The sequence below is a fragment of the Taudactylus pleione genome, unplaced genomic scaffold (genome assembly GCF_031769625.1).
Source record: "Taudactylus pleione unplaced genomic scaffold, aTauple2 ptg000682l, whole genome shotgun sequence".
Lineage (NCBI taxonomy): Eukaryota > Metazoa > Chordata > Amphibia > Anura > Myobatrachidae > Taudactylus > Taudactylus pleione.
The window spans coordinates 2,184,939-2,207,091 of NW_028285084.1; the positions used below are offsets into that span (position 1 = coordinate 2,184,939).

General features: G+C 41.3%; 1 protein-coding gene across 2 annotated transcripts in view; it reads left to right on the forward strand.

Moving 5' to 3' along the window:
- ACACA (acetyl-CoA carboxylase alpha) overlaps nt 1-22,153 on the forward strand; it is a 532,248-nt gene that overhangs the window by 220,986 nt on the left and 289,109 nt on the right. For both annotated transcript variants that reach the window (XM_088455952.1, XM_088455953.1), the window contains exons 33-34: nt 3,407-3,463; nt 17,585-17,629. In XM_088455952.1, coding sequence (XP_088312078.1) covers nt 3,407-3,463; nt 17,585-17,629 — 102 coding nt within the window. The remainder of the gene's footprint in view (nt 1-3,406; nt 3,464-17,584; nt 17,630-22,153) is intronic.

A 22,153-nucleotide genomic window follows, 5' to 3' on the forward strand; every position in this document is an offset into this window, starting at 1 on the left:
ACCTACTAAGCGGTAATAAAAAAAGAATGTGGAGCGCTAATATGAATTTTAATAAGTGACTCCGCCATGTATTGTATGTTGATAAAACACAAATAAAAAAATATGTATATATAAAAAATAGAAGTATACAATCAACATGTAGGGCCAAATGTAATAGGGTGAGAGTTTAGAAAATGTGAGAGTTTAGCAGTAAACTCTCACATTGGTTGAGTTTTATCTTCAAAATGGGAAAACATCTGAATGAGATTTTAAATCTTGAGAGTTTTTTAAGTCTAAAAAAACATGCAAGTTCACTCTCTTACTTTGTTTTTGGACTCTATTACATTGGCAAAGTTTAAAAAGTGTCAGAAACTCTCACTTTTCTAAACTCTCACCCTATTACATTTGGCCCGTAGTCACACACCAATAGTACCAATTTAGTTGTTCTTTTAGGTTGCTGTTTTCTGGGAGGCACCCGACAGAGCAGTTCAAATGCTGTTCCATTCAGGCGCGATAGCCGCCGGTGCTGGCAATTTTGCGCTAAACCCGCTGTTAGGGCATCCAAACAGCAGTTTGGGCACCCTAACTACCACATTAGAAGGGTTTAGCCATTTTACGCAGCTAAACCCGGTCTAATTGGGCGTGAAGACTGTGATAATTAATGGGCACCCAGAACAATTGATTTGCAACCAATTAATTATTGCTGCCCACAAAACAATTGTATTGCCCCCTCAAAGAGTAAGTGTATCCTCAATCTATTGAAATAAATTAACAATGCAAAATTGGTATTAGGACAAGTTCAGGAGTCAGTTTTGAGACTTCAATCCTCGGAATAATGTCCACAATGATGTCCAACACTTTATAGTGAGGAGCAGTGAGTTGCTCCTAGATGGGAATAAGGGGTGCACTTACTTGCAAATTCCAAAATGAATACAGTATAAGCCATGGGACCCAGTGAGGGATCAATATGGTGAGTGTAGCTAAACTTCCTGTAGCAGATGTTGGCGGCGTGTGTCGGCTTGTCTATGTTTGCTGCACCACTGCTGGCAGTCGATGGAACATGTGCAGCATATTAGATCAGATCAGCTTCAAACAGTTTCTGTTTGTTTGATTTTTTTAAGACAATATTTTTTTTTATTTTTTTTTTCCATAAACAGAAATATAATACAATGGGTAAACATAGTACCCTCACAAACATAAAAAGTAAGAAACCCATATTTCAAAAATATATAGCAGGTGGCCCACATGGTTAACCTAGGATCGACTGTTTAATCGGTATAAACATGTAAAAAAACAAAAATTAAGGTCAAATTTAAAACTGTAAAAAAAAAAAGGAAGGGTTGAAGAAAATGGGGAATAATCAGAAGGGCAATAATGAGTGAAAAGAGACAAAACCAAATCAAATGGAAGAAAGAGACTGAGGGAAAGAGGGAAAGTTAACATAGACCAAGGAGAGGTAAGGATTGAGATTGATACCACTGGAACTAAATCTTGTGAAAGGTTGGCCATAGAGTTATTTTGAAAGCTTGTAGTGTATTCCATTGAGGCCACAAAATGAACCTGGGCCTGGAAGACCACTAGTAAAAGTGCCACAGGAGACTTCAAGCTGTTGGCTATCAGAGTTTTGGCAGTGTTACAGATATGGACCACTAGTCTATCTAGATGTTTATCAACATGATGTACAGGGGCACTTAAACCTGCTATGGAAACTTCACGTGGTACTGACGGACCTGTTCTCTGTGAAATCAAATTCCAAGCTCTGTCCCTGTACAGACTGATAATGGGACATATATTAAGGAAAGTACCCTCCTCCCCACATTGTCTCCAACAGGAACTTGGAGCCAAATGTAATAGGGTAAGAGTTTAGAAAATGTGAGTTTTCTCACACTTTTCAAACTCTGCCAATGTAATAGAGTTCAACCCCAAGGCCTGCGGTGTAGCTTCAGAGGATACAGTAGTAGGAAGAGCACAAGAGTCCATGTATTTCTGGATCATTTGGATATGGGAGGTCATATCAGATGGGGCCTTCAGATCATAGAGAGCTTTGTAATAGTGAATGAACTGGTCATTAATAAGTTTGGGGTTATAGAATACATTTCCAGATACTTTGTGATGCTTGTTTAGACCGAAGTCTACGTGCCAACATAGGGTGTGTTTTATTACTTTTACCATAGAATTTTTGGTTCACCCAACAAAGGCTCCTCTCAACACGTTCGGCCATAAGTGCTTGCAGTTCGGCATGTTTCTGGGAGAGCTGAGCAAGAAACTTCCTTGAAAGTGTCATGTTATGTTCCCTGTCCAGTTGCATTATTTTAAGATCTATTGCGTTTAGAATCTCTCTCAGAATCTCTCGTAATGGCTCAAAGTTGCTATGTCTGCTGTAATGCATTTCCAGCTTCCTAAGAATTTGACTGCGCTTGAGTGTGTGTGATCCAGAATTCGGCTCAGTGATTCCAAAGACAACAGAAGTACTTCAAAGGGAGAGTGATATCGGAGAAAACAGATTTGCTATGCTGTACCGTTAATAGGCCTTAGAAACTCAATAGTGAGAGCAAGGACGGTCGCCAAACTTGCCTGAAACCTTCCAGGAGGTTTTACGATGTTGTACACAAAGCAGAATTTGTTGTGAATAGAAGTGTGATAAATAGGTTTTTGGTTTTTCTAATAAACAGCTATCTGATCTTTTGAGGTTGCTTTTCGTGTTTTTTAGCAATGATGGGAATTGGTAAAGGTAAAAGATAGTAGGAAGAAGTGTCTGGCATACTCATTTAAATCCGAGTTCCAAACCACAGGAAGATCCGAACTTGGAATCTGTTGGGCTCGGAACCCCTAAATTCAGTCGTTGCTTCTGGGGGAACCAAACCCGCACTTCACTAGTTAACACCCAAATGACACTACCATGGCAGACTCCATTCCATCCCACGCTCTGTAATGCAAAGATACCATATAATACACATTGTGCCTGATTCTGAGGAAATTTGGTAAATGTCACTGACACCTGCATACTGCACTTGCACCGTAAAAAGAAATCGCCAACTGTGGATGCGCCGTCATGTAGCGCGACCAATGTGCTCCTGTCAAACAAATTGACCCTTTACATCAATCTTGTAATGGCTGCAACAATCAAAATTAGAAAAAGTAATCCTACAGTAATATTGGAAGTAACTAAAGTTACACATTGTATTTCAAAATATGACAATTCTCTCAAAATCGTGAATATGGTTTTAAGTCAATTACTCATTCAAATACCAACTTCATATAATTATAATGCTATACTTATTTGCATTAAATTGAGAGTTACTACCACCCATATTCTCAAACTTGTGATGAGGCATTATTTATTTGGCTTTAAAACATTTTATCATTTATATGTATTTGTTAATTCTGGCTATTTAAAGAAAAAAGTTATCTATTTTTCATTTTGTAGAAAGCAGTGCTGATGGATCATGGCATTCGTAGACTGACATTTCTGGTAGCACAGAAGGTAATCCTTTGAAATTGTCATCATGGATATGTTGTTTGTCTAACCATAGTCCTGTAATGTCTTAAATGTCTTGAGTATATATGTTTGACTTAGATTGTTGGTATCAACATAAATGTATTTCAATATTGTACAAGATGAAAAAATATCATGTGACAATAATGCAGTATCTTGGTCACTTGATTTTGTTTTGATGCCAATTTTGTTCTTTTATACTCAATATTTTACAGTGCCAATATGTAAATGGATTTATAAACTGATTAATAATTTAATTTATACTCAATTTAACAATTTTGTTTGATTTTTCATTATTTTTCTCAAGTCCACTTAGTACCGTGAGAAAACTGTTAATCTGTGTGATCCTTAATCAGATATACAATTTTCTTACTCTTGAGATTCTATGAATACCGATGGGGCCCATACGTCAGCAATCACAAAAAAAATTCACTGATTCTGCCCCCCCCCCTCCCCCTAACATCCATTGCCAATTGCAGATAATTTTTCAGCAGAGAATGGATCTGCCAATCATGAAGGCTCATCGTTTTTACTAGAAACAGTCTGACAAATAGTTGATCGATACCATAATCTAGCAATCTGCAGCCCAGATTGGTTGACGATTCACCTATTCCGATCACTTTTGTTTGGTATCGGCAATCTATGAACCCCATACATTGCCAGTGTTTCACACAATCATCTACAAAACGCAGAATTGCCGCAATTGATTGGTGATGTGTGGACCCCATAAGGGCCTAAGAGTTGGGAGTAAAGCAAAAAGAAAAATGTGCAGAGAGAATTTGATTTGAGAGTGGAGTGCCCAAACTCAAATCCAAATTGCAGTGTAACTATACGATGCATCGTTCCGATACATATTAGAAAGATATTTCATACACATCCCGGGCCCGGATACTTGGCAGAACGGGTGGGGACTCCACTTCTACCACCCGCCGAACTACCCCATTGAGTGAAAGGAGGACCCACTTCAACCAGCACACCGCACTAACTACCTGAGCCTTCGCTGATTGAATGACGGGGCTGCCCCCGCCCACCCCCTTGTTCCCTTGACCATCCCGTTGATCCCCCACCCACCCCCTGGTTCAATAACGTTTTTTAAATTTTTTTACGTCATAACGTCACACTGCACCGCTGAAAGGGAGGTCAGGGGAGCCACGGTGCATGATGAGCAGCGCCAGCCAGACCAGGTGAAGAAGCTAAAAGGGATGGGGAGTTGACTGTTTTGTCAGTCTCGGTCCCCACAATTTCTGATGACAGCCCTGTTGTGTAGTGTGCATGCCCAATCTGTCGTTCCGGCCGTCATTCATTGAATCATCCCATCTGCTGTCCTGCACATCGGATGGGACGATTCCACAGCCGACGCGGTGCTGTTACATGCAGCATGTAACAATACAGTGTGCTGTCTGGTGAATCATGTAGTGTGTACAGTGTCAGTCTGGGGCATGAGGGGCCCACCAGTGTAATGCAGACACAGGGGAAACTAAGGGGTGTGGCCGTCCATTACAGTAGTGCCATTGTATAGTATTTAAATGTAAAATAATTAACAGTTTCACATTTATCATTAATCCCCATCATGCTAGCAGGACAGAGCATCATCTTTATGACAATATCCTCATGTGCGGCCCTTATAAAGGTTAGAGAGCCTCCCAATGTGGCCATAAAGTGTATCAGGTTGGCTATCACTGCCCTAGTGGATGGTCCTGCAGTTCTAGGCAAATACTGTAAACTGTACTACTGTTTCTTCTGGCTTCAACCTGGCACATGCTGTATACTATCCATGCAACTGGTACATATGTGGTTACAGAGATGGATGCAGTTTGAGATGCGCCCAGCTTAGCAAACTATGAAAAAAATACATCTTTCCTTTTTCATCCATCTGGGGGATGCTATTACTTCTGGGTTATGCTTAGTGTGGTGTGGAGTCGGGCATGAACTAATTAAAACTGTCTCCCACCCCCTATATAACCCCACCACTTCAACTAGAACCTCAGTCTTTTTTTTTTAGTGCCTTGGAGTAAGGCACTAGCTAGGTTCTAGATTTTAGTTCACCAAACTACATAGTCCCTGGGTCTCTCTCCATACCAGACACACATTGAGGGGGCTGCTGGCAAAAAGGTAAGCTTTATACATTTTTATATGTAAAAGACATTGTTGCTGTATTTACTGCCTCATGGCACGCCGCTTTTAAGCAGAGCAGCCGGGTATGTTATTACTTACGTGGCTGCAGTTGTAGGGCTGGCATGCCTCACACCTCCCGGGCTTCCACAGCACCCACCACTTTCAAACCCCGACGGATTTTCCTGGAGGGGCCGCCGGCTGGAATTACAGAGCAGCAACATGCTTTAGGCTTTGTGGGGAGAGAGGCTTGTTGAACGCCCCTAGGATGCGGCGCTGTTGCATGTGCATGCGCGCCATCTGTGATGTCATCAGTATGAGTTGCGGTAACATCAGAGCTCTATGATCTCTGGATGGAAACAGGGAGTGACTAACCCTTATACCAGTAGCTGCTTGGTAAGAACCACTCATTCCAGTGCCTGTTTTATACCCACCTGGGTATAATATTTTCTTCATGGTCCAATTTATTACTGACAATTGGCAACCCTTGTTCAAATTTGCATCCTGTAGCCACAATAGAAGTGACTGACAGATCTGCAGAGATAGTCTGAACATCTGAAATATATGATTTGGTTCAAATATTGGCCCTTACATCCACAAATGCAATCCCATCATCAAAAAACAACCAAATAAATTTATAAAATAATACTTTCCTCTCCTTGTAATGTTTGCTCAATGACCGCACCAAGTGTCTTTCTGCACACAAATTTTTCAATATACTGTATGAAACAATATAAAGGAGAAATTATCCCCAACCTCATGTGATGTAGTTTATACAAACTAATTTTTATTTAACAAATGATACAACACATAGTCACATTCCAAAAATAGTGTAGAATAAGGGCTTTTACCAGAAAGCAGTGTTATAGATGCATATGGATCAAGGCTCCGGAACCTCACCAACTCAGCATTTAGTTTCACCGGCTACTAGAACAGGCTCCTCTATTACTTAGTTTAGTTTACTCCACTCCACCACCAACGCGTTTCGAGCTATGACTCTTCTTCAAGCACACAGCCTTGAAAAAGAGCCATTGCTCAAAACGCATTACTGGTGGAGTCGAGTTACATAGTACCCCTTATACACTGACTGCAAAATCCTGGGTTTATGTGTGTGCAGAAAGACGCTTGACGCGGTCATTGAACAAACATCACAAGGAGAGGAAAGTATTATTTTATATATTTATTTGGTTGTTTTTTTTGATAATGCAATTGCATTTGTTTATGTAAGCACCAATATTTGAACCAAATCATATATTCTTTGTTTTCTTTGGGTGAAAGAAAAGATTTCAAATTGGGCAGCTAACTATTCATTTAGTGAGCACCAGATTGTGTTCTCGCACAATATTTATTGCATAATCTGAACATCTGCCTGTTTAATCGAGGGTCTGGCTTCACCCATCGTTGAAGCAATTGGTTTTGCATTGGTCAGGCATAAAATCTGGCTAAAGAAATGGCTTCGAATGAAGCCACCATTATTCCCAGGAGCTGCATAGCCCTGAGGACTGAGCATGAGACATCTGTAAAATGGTCCTTATTTTGGATTGAAGATCCTGAATCTTCGCCTGCGGAAGAAACACTCTGTGGCACTGAGAAGACCCAAAAATACCATCCTCTGAGATGGATTTAATTTTGATTTGGGAAATTTGATGAGCCAGCCGAATCTCTGGAGCATGTCTAAGGTAGTCTGAAGATGTTGTTGCAATAGGGCTATTGAGGTTTATCTTAGCAACAAATCATCCAGATGAGCCAACACATTGATCTCCCCCACTCCTGAGTATGGAGATCATGTGTGCCATAACCTTTGTAAGGACTCTGGGAGCGGTGGGTAAATGGAATGGCAGAGCCTGGAACTGAAAATGCCGGTGCCGTACTGCAAACCGCAGAAGATGTTGATGACCCTTCCATATAGGAATATGGAGGTAGACATCCTTGATATCTATGGAGGCCAGAAATTCCTCTTCTTCAATGGCACAAATGACTGACCTTATGGACTCCATCTTGAATTTTTCAAAGTGGAGATAAGCATTTAACCCCATGAATTTGAGAAAGGGACGCAATGACCCGTCTGGTTTGTCTTCCAAGAAAAGACTCCAGTAGAACTCAAGGCCTTGCTGTAGCACCGGAACCGGAATCATTTCTCCGGAATTGGAAAGCGCAGAAATTGCCTGCCTTTCTGCAACCATCCGCAGGCAGAGGAGTGGAAAAGAATATTTCTGGAAAAGGACCCTGAAAATCTAAAATGTAGCCACTGGTTACTAGTTGACTTATAAAAAAAAAATCTGGGTTGGATTCAATCCATGTTTCCCGGAATTTGAGTAAGCGGCCTCCCACCAGAGGACGGGTCCCAGTACTGTGACAGTCATGTGGATTGACCTGCTGACGTAGCAGCAGGTCAACAAGTGCCGGACCGCATGTCCCCTGAAGGCACCTCTTCTGGGACCCTTAGGTATACCCCAGAAGGGCTGAAAAAAGCTTCCCCTGCCTTGAGTTCAAAAGGAATGAAACCTAGGGGATTTAGGTTTTGGTGTTCTTACCTTCTTGTAATGACTTTTTCCTCCTGTGACCTTAGAAATAAATTTAATTAATTCTGGACCAATCAGAAAACCTCTTTCAAAAAGCAATGCCTCTAAAGCATGCTTGGACTCTATGTATGCCTTCCATGTTTTAAGCCATAGAAAACGTCTGGCGGAAATGGCCAAAGCAGAAATAGGAGCCTGTACATAAATAGTATTTATTAACGCATCACCTATATAGGTTACAGCTTCCGAAATCTGATCTGCTAAAGAATTCATTTTAGTCAAATACCCTGATTGAAGACCCAGTAATTATCTGGTTCATCCATGAATTAATGGCCTTTATCACCCAGGCTCTGGCCAAAACTGGGCACAGCGAGACTCCTGACAAAGTGAACATTGATTTAAGTACAACCTCATTTTTTCTGTCCATAGGATTTTTAGGAGTTACAGACTGTGTTGTGGGGATAACAGTATTCCTGACCAACCTAGTAATAGGAATATCCACCATGGGTGGAATATCCCAAAGCTTGGTATCCTCTTCCAAAAAGGGATGCTTAAATTTTTCTGTAATAGGAAATTTGGAATCAGGTTTTAACCAGGCTTCTTTTAATATTTCCTCAAACTGTGAAAATGTTGGGAAAACATATACATGTTTCTTCTTACGTTTTAAAAAAAAGGAAACTGAACTAGCTACTGGAATATCTGTTTCTTGTATATGCAAAGTCTCCCTAACCGTAAACTATCAACATAGAAACTCATGAACCAGAATGGGAGTCACCCTCCCAGATTGAGGTGCCCTCCCAGTAATAATCCAATTCCCCTTATTCCTGGGAAGAGGTAGCTGAAGCCTCTTCTCCAGGAAAATCCACTGAGGAATAGTCTGAACATCTCTTAGCGGCTGTGGCCCCTGTGTCGACGTTACCATTTTTTATTCAGGGACGTTGCTATCCGAGTGAGGCATCATCCCATATCCTGGGCCCATCTGGGCTCTACCGAGAAATCAGTCAAAGTAGGAGCTTGAGCACAGGGTAACATATAATTTGCCTGAGAGTGACGTAATTCACCTATGGCCTCAGCCATAGACCTGGCCCAATCAGGCAACACAGCCGAACATTCCGGTAATGAATCCCCCTGTGAATAACCAGCACAGAGTGACCCTGGGTCCATACCATTTGGCATTTTTTTCTCACATTTTGTACAAGTATAAAAAAGTGACTGATCCCTGTTTTTTGGAACCCTTGTCTGGCTTCTCTATATTGACAGAGAAAGACCAATCTAACCAATACAGATGGCTACCTAAGTTGCTCTCAAAAAAGTGTAGCACTGAATACAAAAAACAAAGAAGGTTTTTTTTAAAAATAACAACCGTTGCTTCTGAATATCAGGAACAATTAAGAGGCTAAATAAGACTCAAAATCACCTGTTTAAATGCAAACACACCCCGGACTCCTTGAAGTCCATATTCACTTGCAATAAAACAAAGGCAAACAAATAATCTTTAGTATAACCATGTATGTTACTGCTTAGACTCCTGACAAACAGTGCAGTAAAAAGTGCTTATATATACATGGCAATGTTATAAGACTAAAATATATCACCAGGTTAATACCCAAAAGTAATAATCCCAGTTAAACTGCTTATCTGTAATAGACAGCCATCCCCTTATAAATTGCAGTGAGTCTCAGCCAAGCAGAACTCCAGCAGCACTCAACACCTGTGCATGGCTCTGAACCCCGGTGAGCCTGCTGTTACTCAAATACCTGGGGGAGCTGTGGCCGGGCACGCCGTTGGCATCCTGCTTCATTCAGGATGCCCGACGTCATCCTAGGCGTTACCTAGCCTTTTATGTATATTTTGTCTTGCAAAAAAACGTTTGCGGCAGAGGGTCCTAACAAATCTATTGAGCTCTACAAATAAATCAAAAATATTTGGTACTGTAGAAGGGGAAAATTTAGGCCTTTGCTGAGAAGAGAAATTTCAGCCTCAGTTAGTTTTTTTGATGATAAGTTGAAAATACTACTATTACTGGTGCCCTTTTCTTTTTCTCTCTCTAATTCTTCTTTTCTCCTCCTTTTTAAATTCAACTTTCTTCCACCTCTTCTTCCTCTAAACTTGTATTTAAATCTCAGGCTGCTTTTTTGGTACCTATTTCGAGTCATGTGACTGCTACTGTTACGCCCATTTTTCTACCTAATGGAATTATATATACACTACAAATCCCAGAATTCTAGGGATACTATTCCACCACAGATAGGCTATACTTTGGGTCACATGACCGCATACCCGATCACGTGACACAGACACGTGATCGGATCAGTAACCTCCGCTGACCTTACCCTGGATAGGTCATATCGTGAACCACATGACTGCAGATTGCGGATTGGTCACCATCCGTCCGTGTGACTTAGACACGTGATCGGAGCAGTAATCATCACCGATCGTGAAGACGAGAATTTATTAACATATAGGGGAAGGTAAATAAGATGCGATAGTCTCTTCCCGTTTCTCCTCTGGAGTAACACCTAAACTGGATCGGCAATTTGAAGGGTATATTATAATAATTTACTTTTATTTTCATCACGTGACCGGACACCGGAAAACCGGAAGTCCCGACAACTAGGTAATAAACAAAATAATAAATTCTTCTCCCTTTCTAAATATAGAAATATAAATAGATCTGCCTCCTAACCCCACATATGTGTGTGTATGTATATGTGTGTATATATACATATATATATATATATATATATATATATATACATACAGTCAGGTCCTTAAATATTGGGACATTGACAGAATTTTCAGATTTTGGCCTCTATTCACCACCACAATGGTTTTGATATGAAACAAAGAAGATGTGCTTTAACTGCAGACTTTTAGATTTAATTTGAGGGTAATTACATCTAAATCGGGTGAACGGTGTAGGAATTACAACAGTTTCAATATTTGCCTCCCACTTTTTAAAGGGCCAAAAGTAATGGGACTATCAACTCTAAAGCGATTTCATGGACAGGTGTGGGCTATTCCCTCGTTATTTCATTATCAATTAAGCAGGTAAAAGGTCTGGAGTTGATTCTAGGTGTGACATTTGCATTGGAATCAGTTGCTGTCAACTCTCAATATGAGATCCAAAGAGCTGTCACTATCAGTGAAGCAAGCCATCATTAGGCTGAAAAATCAAAAACAAACCCATCAGAGAGATAGCAAAAACATTAGGTGTGGCCAAATCAACTGTTTGGAACATTCTTAAAAAGAAAGAATGCACCGGAGAACTCAGCAACACCAAAAGACCCGGAAGACCACGGAAAACAACTGTGGTGGATGACAAAAGAATTATTTCCCTGGTGAAGAAAAACCCCTTCACAAAAGTTGGCCAAATCAAGAACACTCTCCAGGAGGTAGATGTATATGTGTCAAAGTCAAAAATCATGAGAAGACTTCACAAGAGTGAATATAGAGGGTTCACCACAAGATGTAAAGCATTGGTGAGCCACAAAAACAGGAAGACCAGATTAGAGTTTGCCAAACAACATCTAAAAAAGCCATTACAGTTCTGGAACAACATCCTATTGACAGATGAGACAAAGATCAACTTGTACCAGAGTGATGGGAAGAGAAGAGAAGGAAAGGAACTGCTCATGATCCAAAACATACAACCTCATCAGTGAAGCATGGTGGTGGTAGTGTCATGGCGTGGGCATGTGTGGCTGCCAATGGAACTGGTTCCCTTGTATTTATTGATGATGTGACTGCTGACAAAAGCAGCAGAATGAATTCTGAAGTGTTTCGGGCAATATTATATGCTCATATTCAGTCAAATGCTTCAGAACTCATTGGACAGCGCTTCACAGTGCATATTGACAATGACCCGAAGCATACTGCAAAAGCAACCAAAGAGTTTTTTAAGGCTAAAAAGTGGAATGTTATGCAATGGCCAAGTCAATCCCATGACCTGAATCTGATTGAGCATGCATTTCACTTGATGAAGACAAAACTGAAGGGAAAATGCCCCAAGAACAAGCAAGAACTGTAGACATTTGCAGTAGAGGCCTGGCAGAGCATCACCAGGGATGAAACCCAGCGTGTGGTGATGTCTGTGTTCCAGACTTCAGGCTGTAATTGCCTGCAAAGGATTTGCAACAAAGTATTAAAAAGTGAAAGTTAGATTTAGGATTGTTTAGTTTGTCCCATTACTTTTGGCCCCTTAAAAAGTGGGAGGCACATATAGAAACCGTTGTAATTCCTACACCGTTCACCTGATTTGGATGTAATTACCCTCAAATTAAATCTGAAAGTCTGCAGTTAAATCACATCTTGTTTGTTTCATTTCAAAGCCATTGTGGTGGTGAATAGAGGACAAAATCTGAAAATTCTGTCAATGTCCCAATATTTATGGACCTGACTGTATATATATATATATACAGGTGTATATATATATATATATATGTATATATATATATATGTATATATATATATGTATATATATATGTATATATATATATATATATGTATATATATATATATATATATATGTATATATATATATGTATATATATATGTGTATATATATATATATATATATATATATGTATATATATATATATATATGTATATATATATGTATATATATATATAATGTGTGTGTGTGTGTATATCCATATTTATTTTGATGTATGTTTGAAATTACTAGCTTGTTTGCATATGGTATTTTTAAGTGAGGTCAGGTGCTAATCAGTAACCATATCTAGAGGGGTATAAAATCACCATCTTGGACACCCATTAGACACCTTTGATAAAGCTGCACCTGGATGCAGTGGAACGCGTCAGCCCACACAGGGATCACCACCCACACCCAATTGCATCTTTTGGACTTATCCATATTTGACTAAATCTTTGCCTGAATCAGCCTTTTGGGAATATAAGGACCTAGCTAAGGAGGAGCAATATACCAATAGTCACACTTGGACATCCGTCACTTATGGACACCGCACAGTTTGAGGACCCATCCATCTGATTTGTTTCATCACATTTCAAAAGGGACATCCCTCTAGCGGTAACCAGGATTGTAATCCAGTGGACAATTCTCTCACTTACCTACTTGACACTCCTGCGTCCCCATACAGATGCTGTATGTGAACAGGCTCAATATGAATTTTGAGGTTGTAGGTGAGATCTCATGTTTTTATTTGCCACACTATAACTGTATACATCCTTTCTTTGATAAAGTCAAGTGAAATTTTGTATTCATTTATTTACCAATAAACATTCAGAATGCATATGTGTTCCATTTAATTACATGGCATTGAATTGATTAGCGCTACTATTTTCTTCTTGTATAAAGTGGACCATTGTTACCACAGATGCCAGCCTAATAGGCTGGGGGTGGTGGTTCTAGACAGGCACCTACAGGGCCTTTTGGTCCGTCCAGCAAGCTTCTCTTTCCATAAATATACTGGAATTATGGGTGATTTGGTTTGCATTGGTTCAGGCTCAATTCCATCCAAGGAGCCTACCAGTGCGAATCCATTCAGACAATGCCACGTAAGTTACTTCTATAAACAAGCAGTGTGGCACACGCAGCTGGTAAGCAAAGAGGGAGGTTTCTCACATCCTCCATTGGGCAGAAAATTGGGTTCCAACTATTTCGGCAATTTACATTCCAGGGGTGGACAACTGAGAGGTGGACTTCTTAAGTCGCCACAGTGTGCATCCAGGGTAATGGGAATTACATCAGGAGGTGTTTGCGGAAATAGTTTCCTGATGGGGATCTCCAGACATATATGTAATTGCTTCTCGTCTCAACAAGAATTTTCCAAGGTATGGATCTCGGTCCCGGAATCCTCAGGTATCTGTGGTGGATGCCATGACAGCACCTTGGGTGTTCCAGCTGGGATACATCTTTCCTCCAAAAGCAATTCAGCGGATTCAATCAGTAGCACGGCCGGTCATTCTGGTGGCTCCAGACTGGCCATGCCGTCATTGGTGCACAGTTCTTCGACACATGCTGACAAATGTTCCATATTGTCTGCCTCTGTGTCCAGATCTGTTACTTCAGGGTCCATGTCATTGCTTTGATTTGCCTCGCTTGGCTTTGACTGCATGGTTCTTGAATCCAATATCTTGAGGGCCAAAGAGTTTACAGAATCTGTTGTGAAAACCACGATTAGTGCTGGCAAACCAGTCACTTACCAGATTTATCATCGGTTATGGAAGATATATATTTCTTTGTGTAAATTAAACAAGTTCAAACCAGAAAGATTCTTAGAGTCTAGTCTCTTGTCTTTTCTGCAAAAGGTGTTGGTTAAGGGACTTAGATTGTCCTCTCTTAAGGGACAAATTTTGGCCCTATCAATCCTGTTTCAGAGGAAATTGGCCACCATTCCTGAAGTTCAAACCTTCTTGAAGGGGGTTCCTCCTTGGGACTTGAATTTAGTTTTGGAGGCACTTCAAAAGGCACCGTTTGAGCCTTTGGAATCTGTAGAATCACGATATCTAACTTTTAAGTTTGTTTTAGTTTTGGCCATTGCCTCGGCCAGAAGGGTATCTGAGTTAGCGGCTTATTCTTGTAAATCACTTCTTCTCATTTTTCATGAGGATAGGGTAATGTTGTGCACTAAACCCTCCTTTCTGCTGAATGTGGTATCGGCTTTCCACATTAACCAGGATTTTGTCCTTCCAGCTTTTCAGCAGGATTCAGTGACTAGTGAAGCTTCTTCTTTAGCACTCTTGGATGTGGTACATACATTACACATTTACTAGAAGTGTACTGCTTCTTTGAGGTGTATGGATTCCCTGTTGGTGTTGATTGATGCACCAAAAAGAGGCTGGCCAGCCTCTAAAGGATCCATCGCTAGATGGGTCACTTCTGCCATTCGGCAGGAATATTTGTCCTCAAATGTGGCCTCAATTTGGGCCCACTCTGCTCATGCTGTCGGGGCTTCTTGAGCTGTACGGCATGGTGCCTCAGTTGACCAGCTGTGAAAAGCAGCTACCTGGTCGTCCGTACACACTTTTACAAAATTTTAGTGCTTCCATAATTTTGGAGTGAGGGACACCAATGATGGGCGGAAAAATCTTGGAGCAGTCCATACACTTCTAAAAATGTGTATGGCGCATGCATAACAGTCTATGCACAAAGGCAATGTTGGGATCAAGGTGGACGGGCATAGGAGGCTGGGACTGGGAGCAGAATGGGCAAATAGGCGGGGAGAATGTATGCTTGGACTGGAAAGGGGAGGAACAGCAGACTGGGAGCAGGGTTGCTTGGTCTATGAAGGAATGGAGCAGCAATCTAGGAGATAGGGTGCTGGGACTGGGGGCAGGGGTGATGGCATTGAGAGGAGAAGAGATAATAGACAGGGAGAATATGTGCTGGGAGAGGCATTAACAGCAACTTGGAGAAGGGATGCTGGGAGGTTGAGGAAAACTGTACTCACAAGAAGCCTGGCATAGGCAAAGCAGGAACAGTCTCAGATGTGTCACTTCTATGAGGCTGCATTGCTGCTGATAAGGGATGACCATCGATAGTTAACTGCCAGTGGTTCTGCCAATGATGCCAGAGAGCCAGTGGCTCTCCACTATCCATGGCCGACTGCCAATGGCTCTCCACGATCCATGGCCGAGTGGGACCCAATGTTTTTTTTTTTTTTGATGGGATGGAGCTTTGCCTCGGCCCTGGCAGCTGCTAAGCCCTGCCCCATTTCTGATTAACCCACCAGGCCCCCTTCAGCGGTGGCCATCAAGGGTTCACCATAGGTGGTTTTTGTGACATCGATGGTAATCACCGATTGAACCATCTATGGTGACCAACGGTGGGCACCCCATCAATAGCCATTACTACTGCTGATCTCCAAACGTCAGAGGAGCATGTGATGGGCTCCTACAATCAGAGCACAGTATATGCTCCTTTGACCCCTCTGCAGAGTTTAATGGAAATTACCCAGTGGTGCACTGAAGTGTGTCCCGGTCCTCTGTGTGTAACTGTTGGCTGGGTCAGTCACTACATGACTGCCTGGCAAGCAGCTGCACTGCACCCTACACCCTTTTAAGTGAATCTTGCTGGTGACCTAGGCCCGCCCTACCAGGATAGAGGGCATGGCTACGAAGCAGTGGGGCCTACCGGGGATCTCCCCTGTGGCCCCACTGTATCGTTGCTTCACATCGGAGCATCACACCGCCATAAGTTGTGTACCCAGCTTTAAAATAAAGCTGTCCAGCATTTGTGGGCTATATGCAAAAACAACCAGTATTTACTCTGCATTCAAAAATAATAAAATAATAATATTCACACCTCTTGCATTGCAACATGGTTTGTCCAGGTGCACAGTTACTTGCTCTATCTTACTCTATTACCAAATCTAAATCGTGCCCGGAGTCTAAAAGGATTTTTTGTAATGTGTTAAAAAAGGCCAATCATTTTATAACCGACTAATCTTTTTAAAAAAAATGTATTAAACACACCTTTTTGTTAGTGTTGTATAATTTTCCATATAAAAAATGTTTGTCAGAAGTTAAAACTGTAGATCTGCCATCCATTTACTATTATACTGTACATTTGTTTGTTTTATCTGTCTTGCTGCTAACCTTGTAAACTTGATTATTTATAACTGATAATTGTTCTACTGTAAATGCTTGTAAATGGTTTGTTATGAGGTGTTCTCCCACAGTCAACTCAACTCTCCTTATGGAGCAACATGTGTTTTTGTGAACCACAAAATCTGTATGATGGTGCGTCTACTTATCTGCCTGGTGTATTTTAAGCTTCATGCCCATCATGAGCTTGGAAACACCCAACAAAATCAATCTGTTGAATGCTTCATAGGGTAGAAATAATCGGAGCAGTCAACTTAATACAACTTTAGGATCATCCAATTTGTTCCATTTTCAGTATTCTCATAAAATACTGCTCGGTTATGCCTCATTTGTCTTAAATTATTCAGGAGATGAGAGGAAAATTAGAACTTGCGTCTTATTACATGTCTCATGTTGCAGCATGCCCTGCCACAGTTTTAGTATGCCAACAGAAATGTAGTAGGGCATGCTGGGATGTCTAGTTCTACAGCTGCTGTATATTAAATACCCCGGTGCATGATCTGTCATGTGAAGGATACATCTGTGTACCCTCAAGCAATGCAAAGAACACCCATTAAATATGTTTTCACCACCACTGAAGGGAACTATATCGCTCTGCACACTCCTCCTATAGGCACCACAAATGAGTGCTTGGGCTGCAATATTTTTTTGCAGCTCGGGAAATGACCTTTCAAGACCCTAATAACAGACCATGGATACACATTATAGTCCTTTGTTATGTTTTTGAATTATTAACTGTTAACTATGCCTGTTAAGCACTCCCGAGGAGGGGTCTATATTTGAAACACATTGAATTTTTTTGTGATAAATGTAATGTCTGTGGTAAGCTTTTTGCATATTGTCACATTTATTTTGTTGTGTTTTTTTGTTTCCCACATGTTAAATTCAGGATTTCAGAAAACAAATTAACTGTGAGGTAGACCAACGTTTTCATGTGAGTATACTAAATAAAGAATAAAAATCAATAATGAATAATGTGACATGTTCATTTATTGTAGTTCAAGATAATACCCTTTTCACACCATCAGCATTTAACTCTGGTTATTGCCTGGTATGAAAGGGACAACCCGGGAATGTGTTACACGGGAATACGAGCCTGGTAGCTACTAGGGTCGAACACTGCAACAACCCGGGTCACTCTAAAAGGACCAGACAGGCAGAGCAGCGGCGCTTGCAGATGATGTGTTCTCCAAGCGTTGGCAGAGTAGGCAGACTGCACACGGGTGCAGTCTCAAGAAGGATGACCCGGCTATAACCCGGATCCAGACTGCAATGTGAACACTGTTTTAGCTTGAAACCTTTTACAATAACCCAGGATGGACCTTGGATTTTGGTTTGAAAGGGGTGGTTAATGTGAAACATCAGCACATTTGCTCTTCACTTGGCACTTCAACACAATGCATATACATTGTGTTGAAGGTAGAGGAGCTATGTGGCCGGCAAACACTGCTCAAGTTCTAAAGGACACTCAACAGATTATGAACTGTTCCATATTGGTGTTGAAATCTAGATCAGGGATAGGCAGATGCCAGATGTTCAATATTACAAAGAAAAATATATTCCAGAGAGCCACCAACAGGGCCAGGTTAAGCCTTCGGGGGGCCCAGGGCACCTAAGACAGCAGCACCCCTCCGCTGTACCTGCAGTGTGTGTGCCTCCTCCCCCCACACCTCCATGAGGCAGTAGCAGCAACGCAGGTCCTAACTGCACTCCTGTATGAGAGCAGACCCCAGAGCCTCCTCTCTGGCAAGCAAGGGACTAATTCTTATAGTCTGCAGCCTCTGCCGCCAGCAGCAGCTTTCCCAGCAGCAGCACAACAACTGGGAGCAGCTCCATCAGGAGGATTCCCCTGGGAGCAGGGGGTCTGGCGATGCTCTGCACGTGTGAATCTCCCTTAATCCGGCTCTAGCTACTTCCTTTGTACTAAAACACAGCACGCTTTTTGAAGTTGGTAAATGCTATAGTATCACACACCTGACATGGACTAATACACGGGTCACACATATAGTACATGTAGATTTCTATACAGAGGTAACACTGATATCACACCCGGGACACACTGTTCACTAGACACAGAACACACTGACCTCATATTCCTGGTACACACTGATCTCTATATAAAGAGAGTGGGGATTAAGATACATATTAAATATATATTGTACTTACTGAAGTCGTGAGGAGTAGCTTGCTTGTCTGTTTCAATGGTTAGTCACTCAGAGGTTGTAACAAATGGTGGGCCACAAGTTGCGTGCTCTGCACCCAGGTGTCTTTTCATGTAACTGTTTCCCTTAAAGTACGTCTTATTCGTACAGCGATGCGAATAGGCTGCACATGCAGCTCCTGCTGATAAAACTGATATGCAGCATGCCTATGTTCTGTGTGTGACTACAGGGGTATCTGCATGCAAAATGCTACGTTACAGTGTCACAACTGCTGACACTGTACTGTAGCATTTTGCATGCAGATTACACCAGCAATCACACACGGAATATAGATATGCTGCATATCATTTTAATCAGAAGACGCTGCTTGTATGTCCTATTTGCATCGCTGTATGAATAAGACACATTTAAATGGAAACCGTTGCTCGAAAAGACGCTCTGTGCTATCGAGTTACACATTGCTCACGCGTTGTGTAACATGACTTGTAGCACACGGAGGATAGATGTATGTGGGCACATCTGTACATTATAACTGCTGCTCATGATGCTATCAGGCATGAAGAAATGCATTAAAATCTGACCATGTGTTGTATTCCTTCCAGTTAATACAGGATAGACTTAGATGGCAGACCTGGCAGTAGTGATGCCAGGAAGGACCTTACCCTTTAAACCAACTGGTGCAAAGTTTTTATTTTCAAGCATCAAAACGGGAGAAATTACGACAAAATAAAATATGCATTTTAGTTTTGTTTTAAGGAGTTGCATACAGACTTGCAAGGCTTGCAGGTTTGCCCAGGCAGAGGACCGTAACATCTTTTGATAATGATCTTAAAATTATGCAGTTTCATTTCAAATAAATTGATAAAGCAAATCGAAGTAGAGATACTGTATGGCCTTAATACTTAAAACTTGATAAGCATAGCTGTTAAATCTACTGGATGGATATTCTTCTCCTCGAGGCTACAATGAGTCATTACCGCAGCATCACATGTTTCCATTTTAATGAAGTTATTTTCTAGAAATTACGCTGCTACTAGGGGCAGATATCACAATCAAAACCATCTCATTGCTTTTCAACATGAAAAAAACAACAACTTTGCTTCCTATAAATGCAAATTATGCCCCTGCTGCGATCAAATAAGCCAACCATCGTCAAGACAATCAAAATAATTTGCCTAAATTAGCCAATCAAGACACCCTGCATATTAGAGAATGTGAAAACATGCAACACAAATCATCATCGCTGATTATTATACTAATAATCATGTTGAAAACCTAATGAGATGAGAAAATGGAAGTTAGCTGGAGCAAGGCTTTTCCACCTAAACATGCTGGGAACTAATTATGTTCACTGTAATTAACACATACACAAAAACGAAGTCCTGAAAAGTTACAAGAAACTCTGAAAGTAGGATGGCCCTACAACGAGAGCCCACATTTATATTATATACAGTGGTGTGTAGCATGTAATGGGCGTATCCTTCTATACAGCATGGAAACTAACTCTGTAGCTTATGGTCTAATAATAAACATTAAATATATACATGCAGTACAAAGTGCTGCTTTTATATAATGTACCTCAAAAAGTTACTTGTACATAACATTGTAAAAAAAAAAAAAAGGATAATTTATCACCAATTACATGTACCTGTATGGGATCTTTTGCCTGGGAACATGAACATGTCACACACAGAGTATATATTTTTTATGTGTTATAAATTTTGTACAGAGGCTATAAATCCTACATACCAGGTTTTCTTATAATATAGGATCCCATACCTGTATATTTGTATATGAATCTTTTTCACAGAAAAGAGGTGATAAAGTTGTTCTTTCATCAGCTAGAACCAAGCATTGTGAAATACCATTGTAAAGCACAACAGAATATCCTGGCACTATGTAAATAACTGTTAATTAATAAGTACTATGGCCTTGATTCAGAGCCGGACGCTCTGACAGAGCGCTCGCTCTGAATCAGGGCCGTCCCTGCTCCTTTTGGAGAGGCCTCCTGGCCGCTCGCATAGCTGTGGATGACCACCCACAGCTATAGTGAGCGGCCAAAATGATGGTTGCGATGGTCAAGACCATTGCGACCATCGGGCTTGCGACGAGACCCTGCTGTAGGGTCTTGCTACGGCAAGCCCAGGAGTGCTTTTGGCTCTATCAGAGCCAAAAGCACTCCCACTGACGTCACTAGTGATGTCAGTGGTAGCCGGCCCCAGATGGTAGGCGTTCCCGTGGGAACACCTCTGTCTGGGCAGCCACGCCCCCAGTACGCCCACCAAAGGGGGCGTGCTGTCAATCACCATCGACAGCACGCCCCCTTTGGACGAGACTCTGCGGTAGGGTCTTGCCGCCGCAAGCCCAGGAGTGCTTTTGGCTCTATCAGAGCCAAAAGCACTCCCACTGACATCACTAGTGATGTCAGTGGGGCCGGCCCCAGACGGTAGGCGTTCCCATGGGAACGCCTCCGTCTGGGCAGCCACGCCCCCGGCACTCCCACCAAAGGGGGCGTGCTGTCAATCACCATCGACAGCACGCCCCCTTTGGTGCGAGACCCTTAATGACGGCTTGGCCGTCGTTATTCGGGTCTCGTGCATGCGCACGACGGAGGCGCCTCCGTTGTGCACATGCGCACTTGGGCTCCATCGACCCGCTTGCGAGCGGGTCTGAATTAGGCCCAATGTACTGAACCCATATTGTTTTGAATTCGTTCATAAATTGTTTGAGTAAAGAATACTGTGGACACATTAAACATATGGGTGGGGCTGCAGCGTATTCCAGAATTCAAATAGGGGAACCACACCAACTGCAAAAAATAATAATATAAGCGCACATTGAATTTTTTTGAGCTGCTTCCGTGCTTCTTATTATCAATAGGAAGTAGGAAATATTTAATATCTGTGAAGCGCTTCATGTAAAAATTACGTGAATTGTGCAAAGACTACAGTGGTATGTAAATGTTATAATAGGCACTAAATGTAGTGATCACAATAATGATGCAAATATATTTGTATCAATAAGAAATGGGAATTGAAACCTCGACCACTTTGAATATACAGAAGGAGGACTAATATTAAAAATAAAACAAAACCAAATAAAATAAAAATAAGGCAAAATAAGAAGAAATTAAAATAGTAAAACAAAAATAAGAATAATTAAGTATATAAATAAAAATAATACTGTTTATGGAGTAGCAGCAAAATGTGTAGAAATGTATAAAATACAGTAGCAATTCAGAAATATTTAAGCTCTTTTTTGGGTAGTTGGGTGCCCGCTGCTGTGGTGCAATGCTG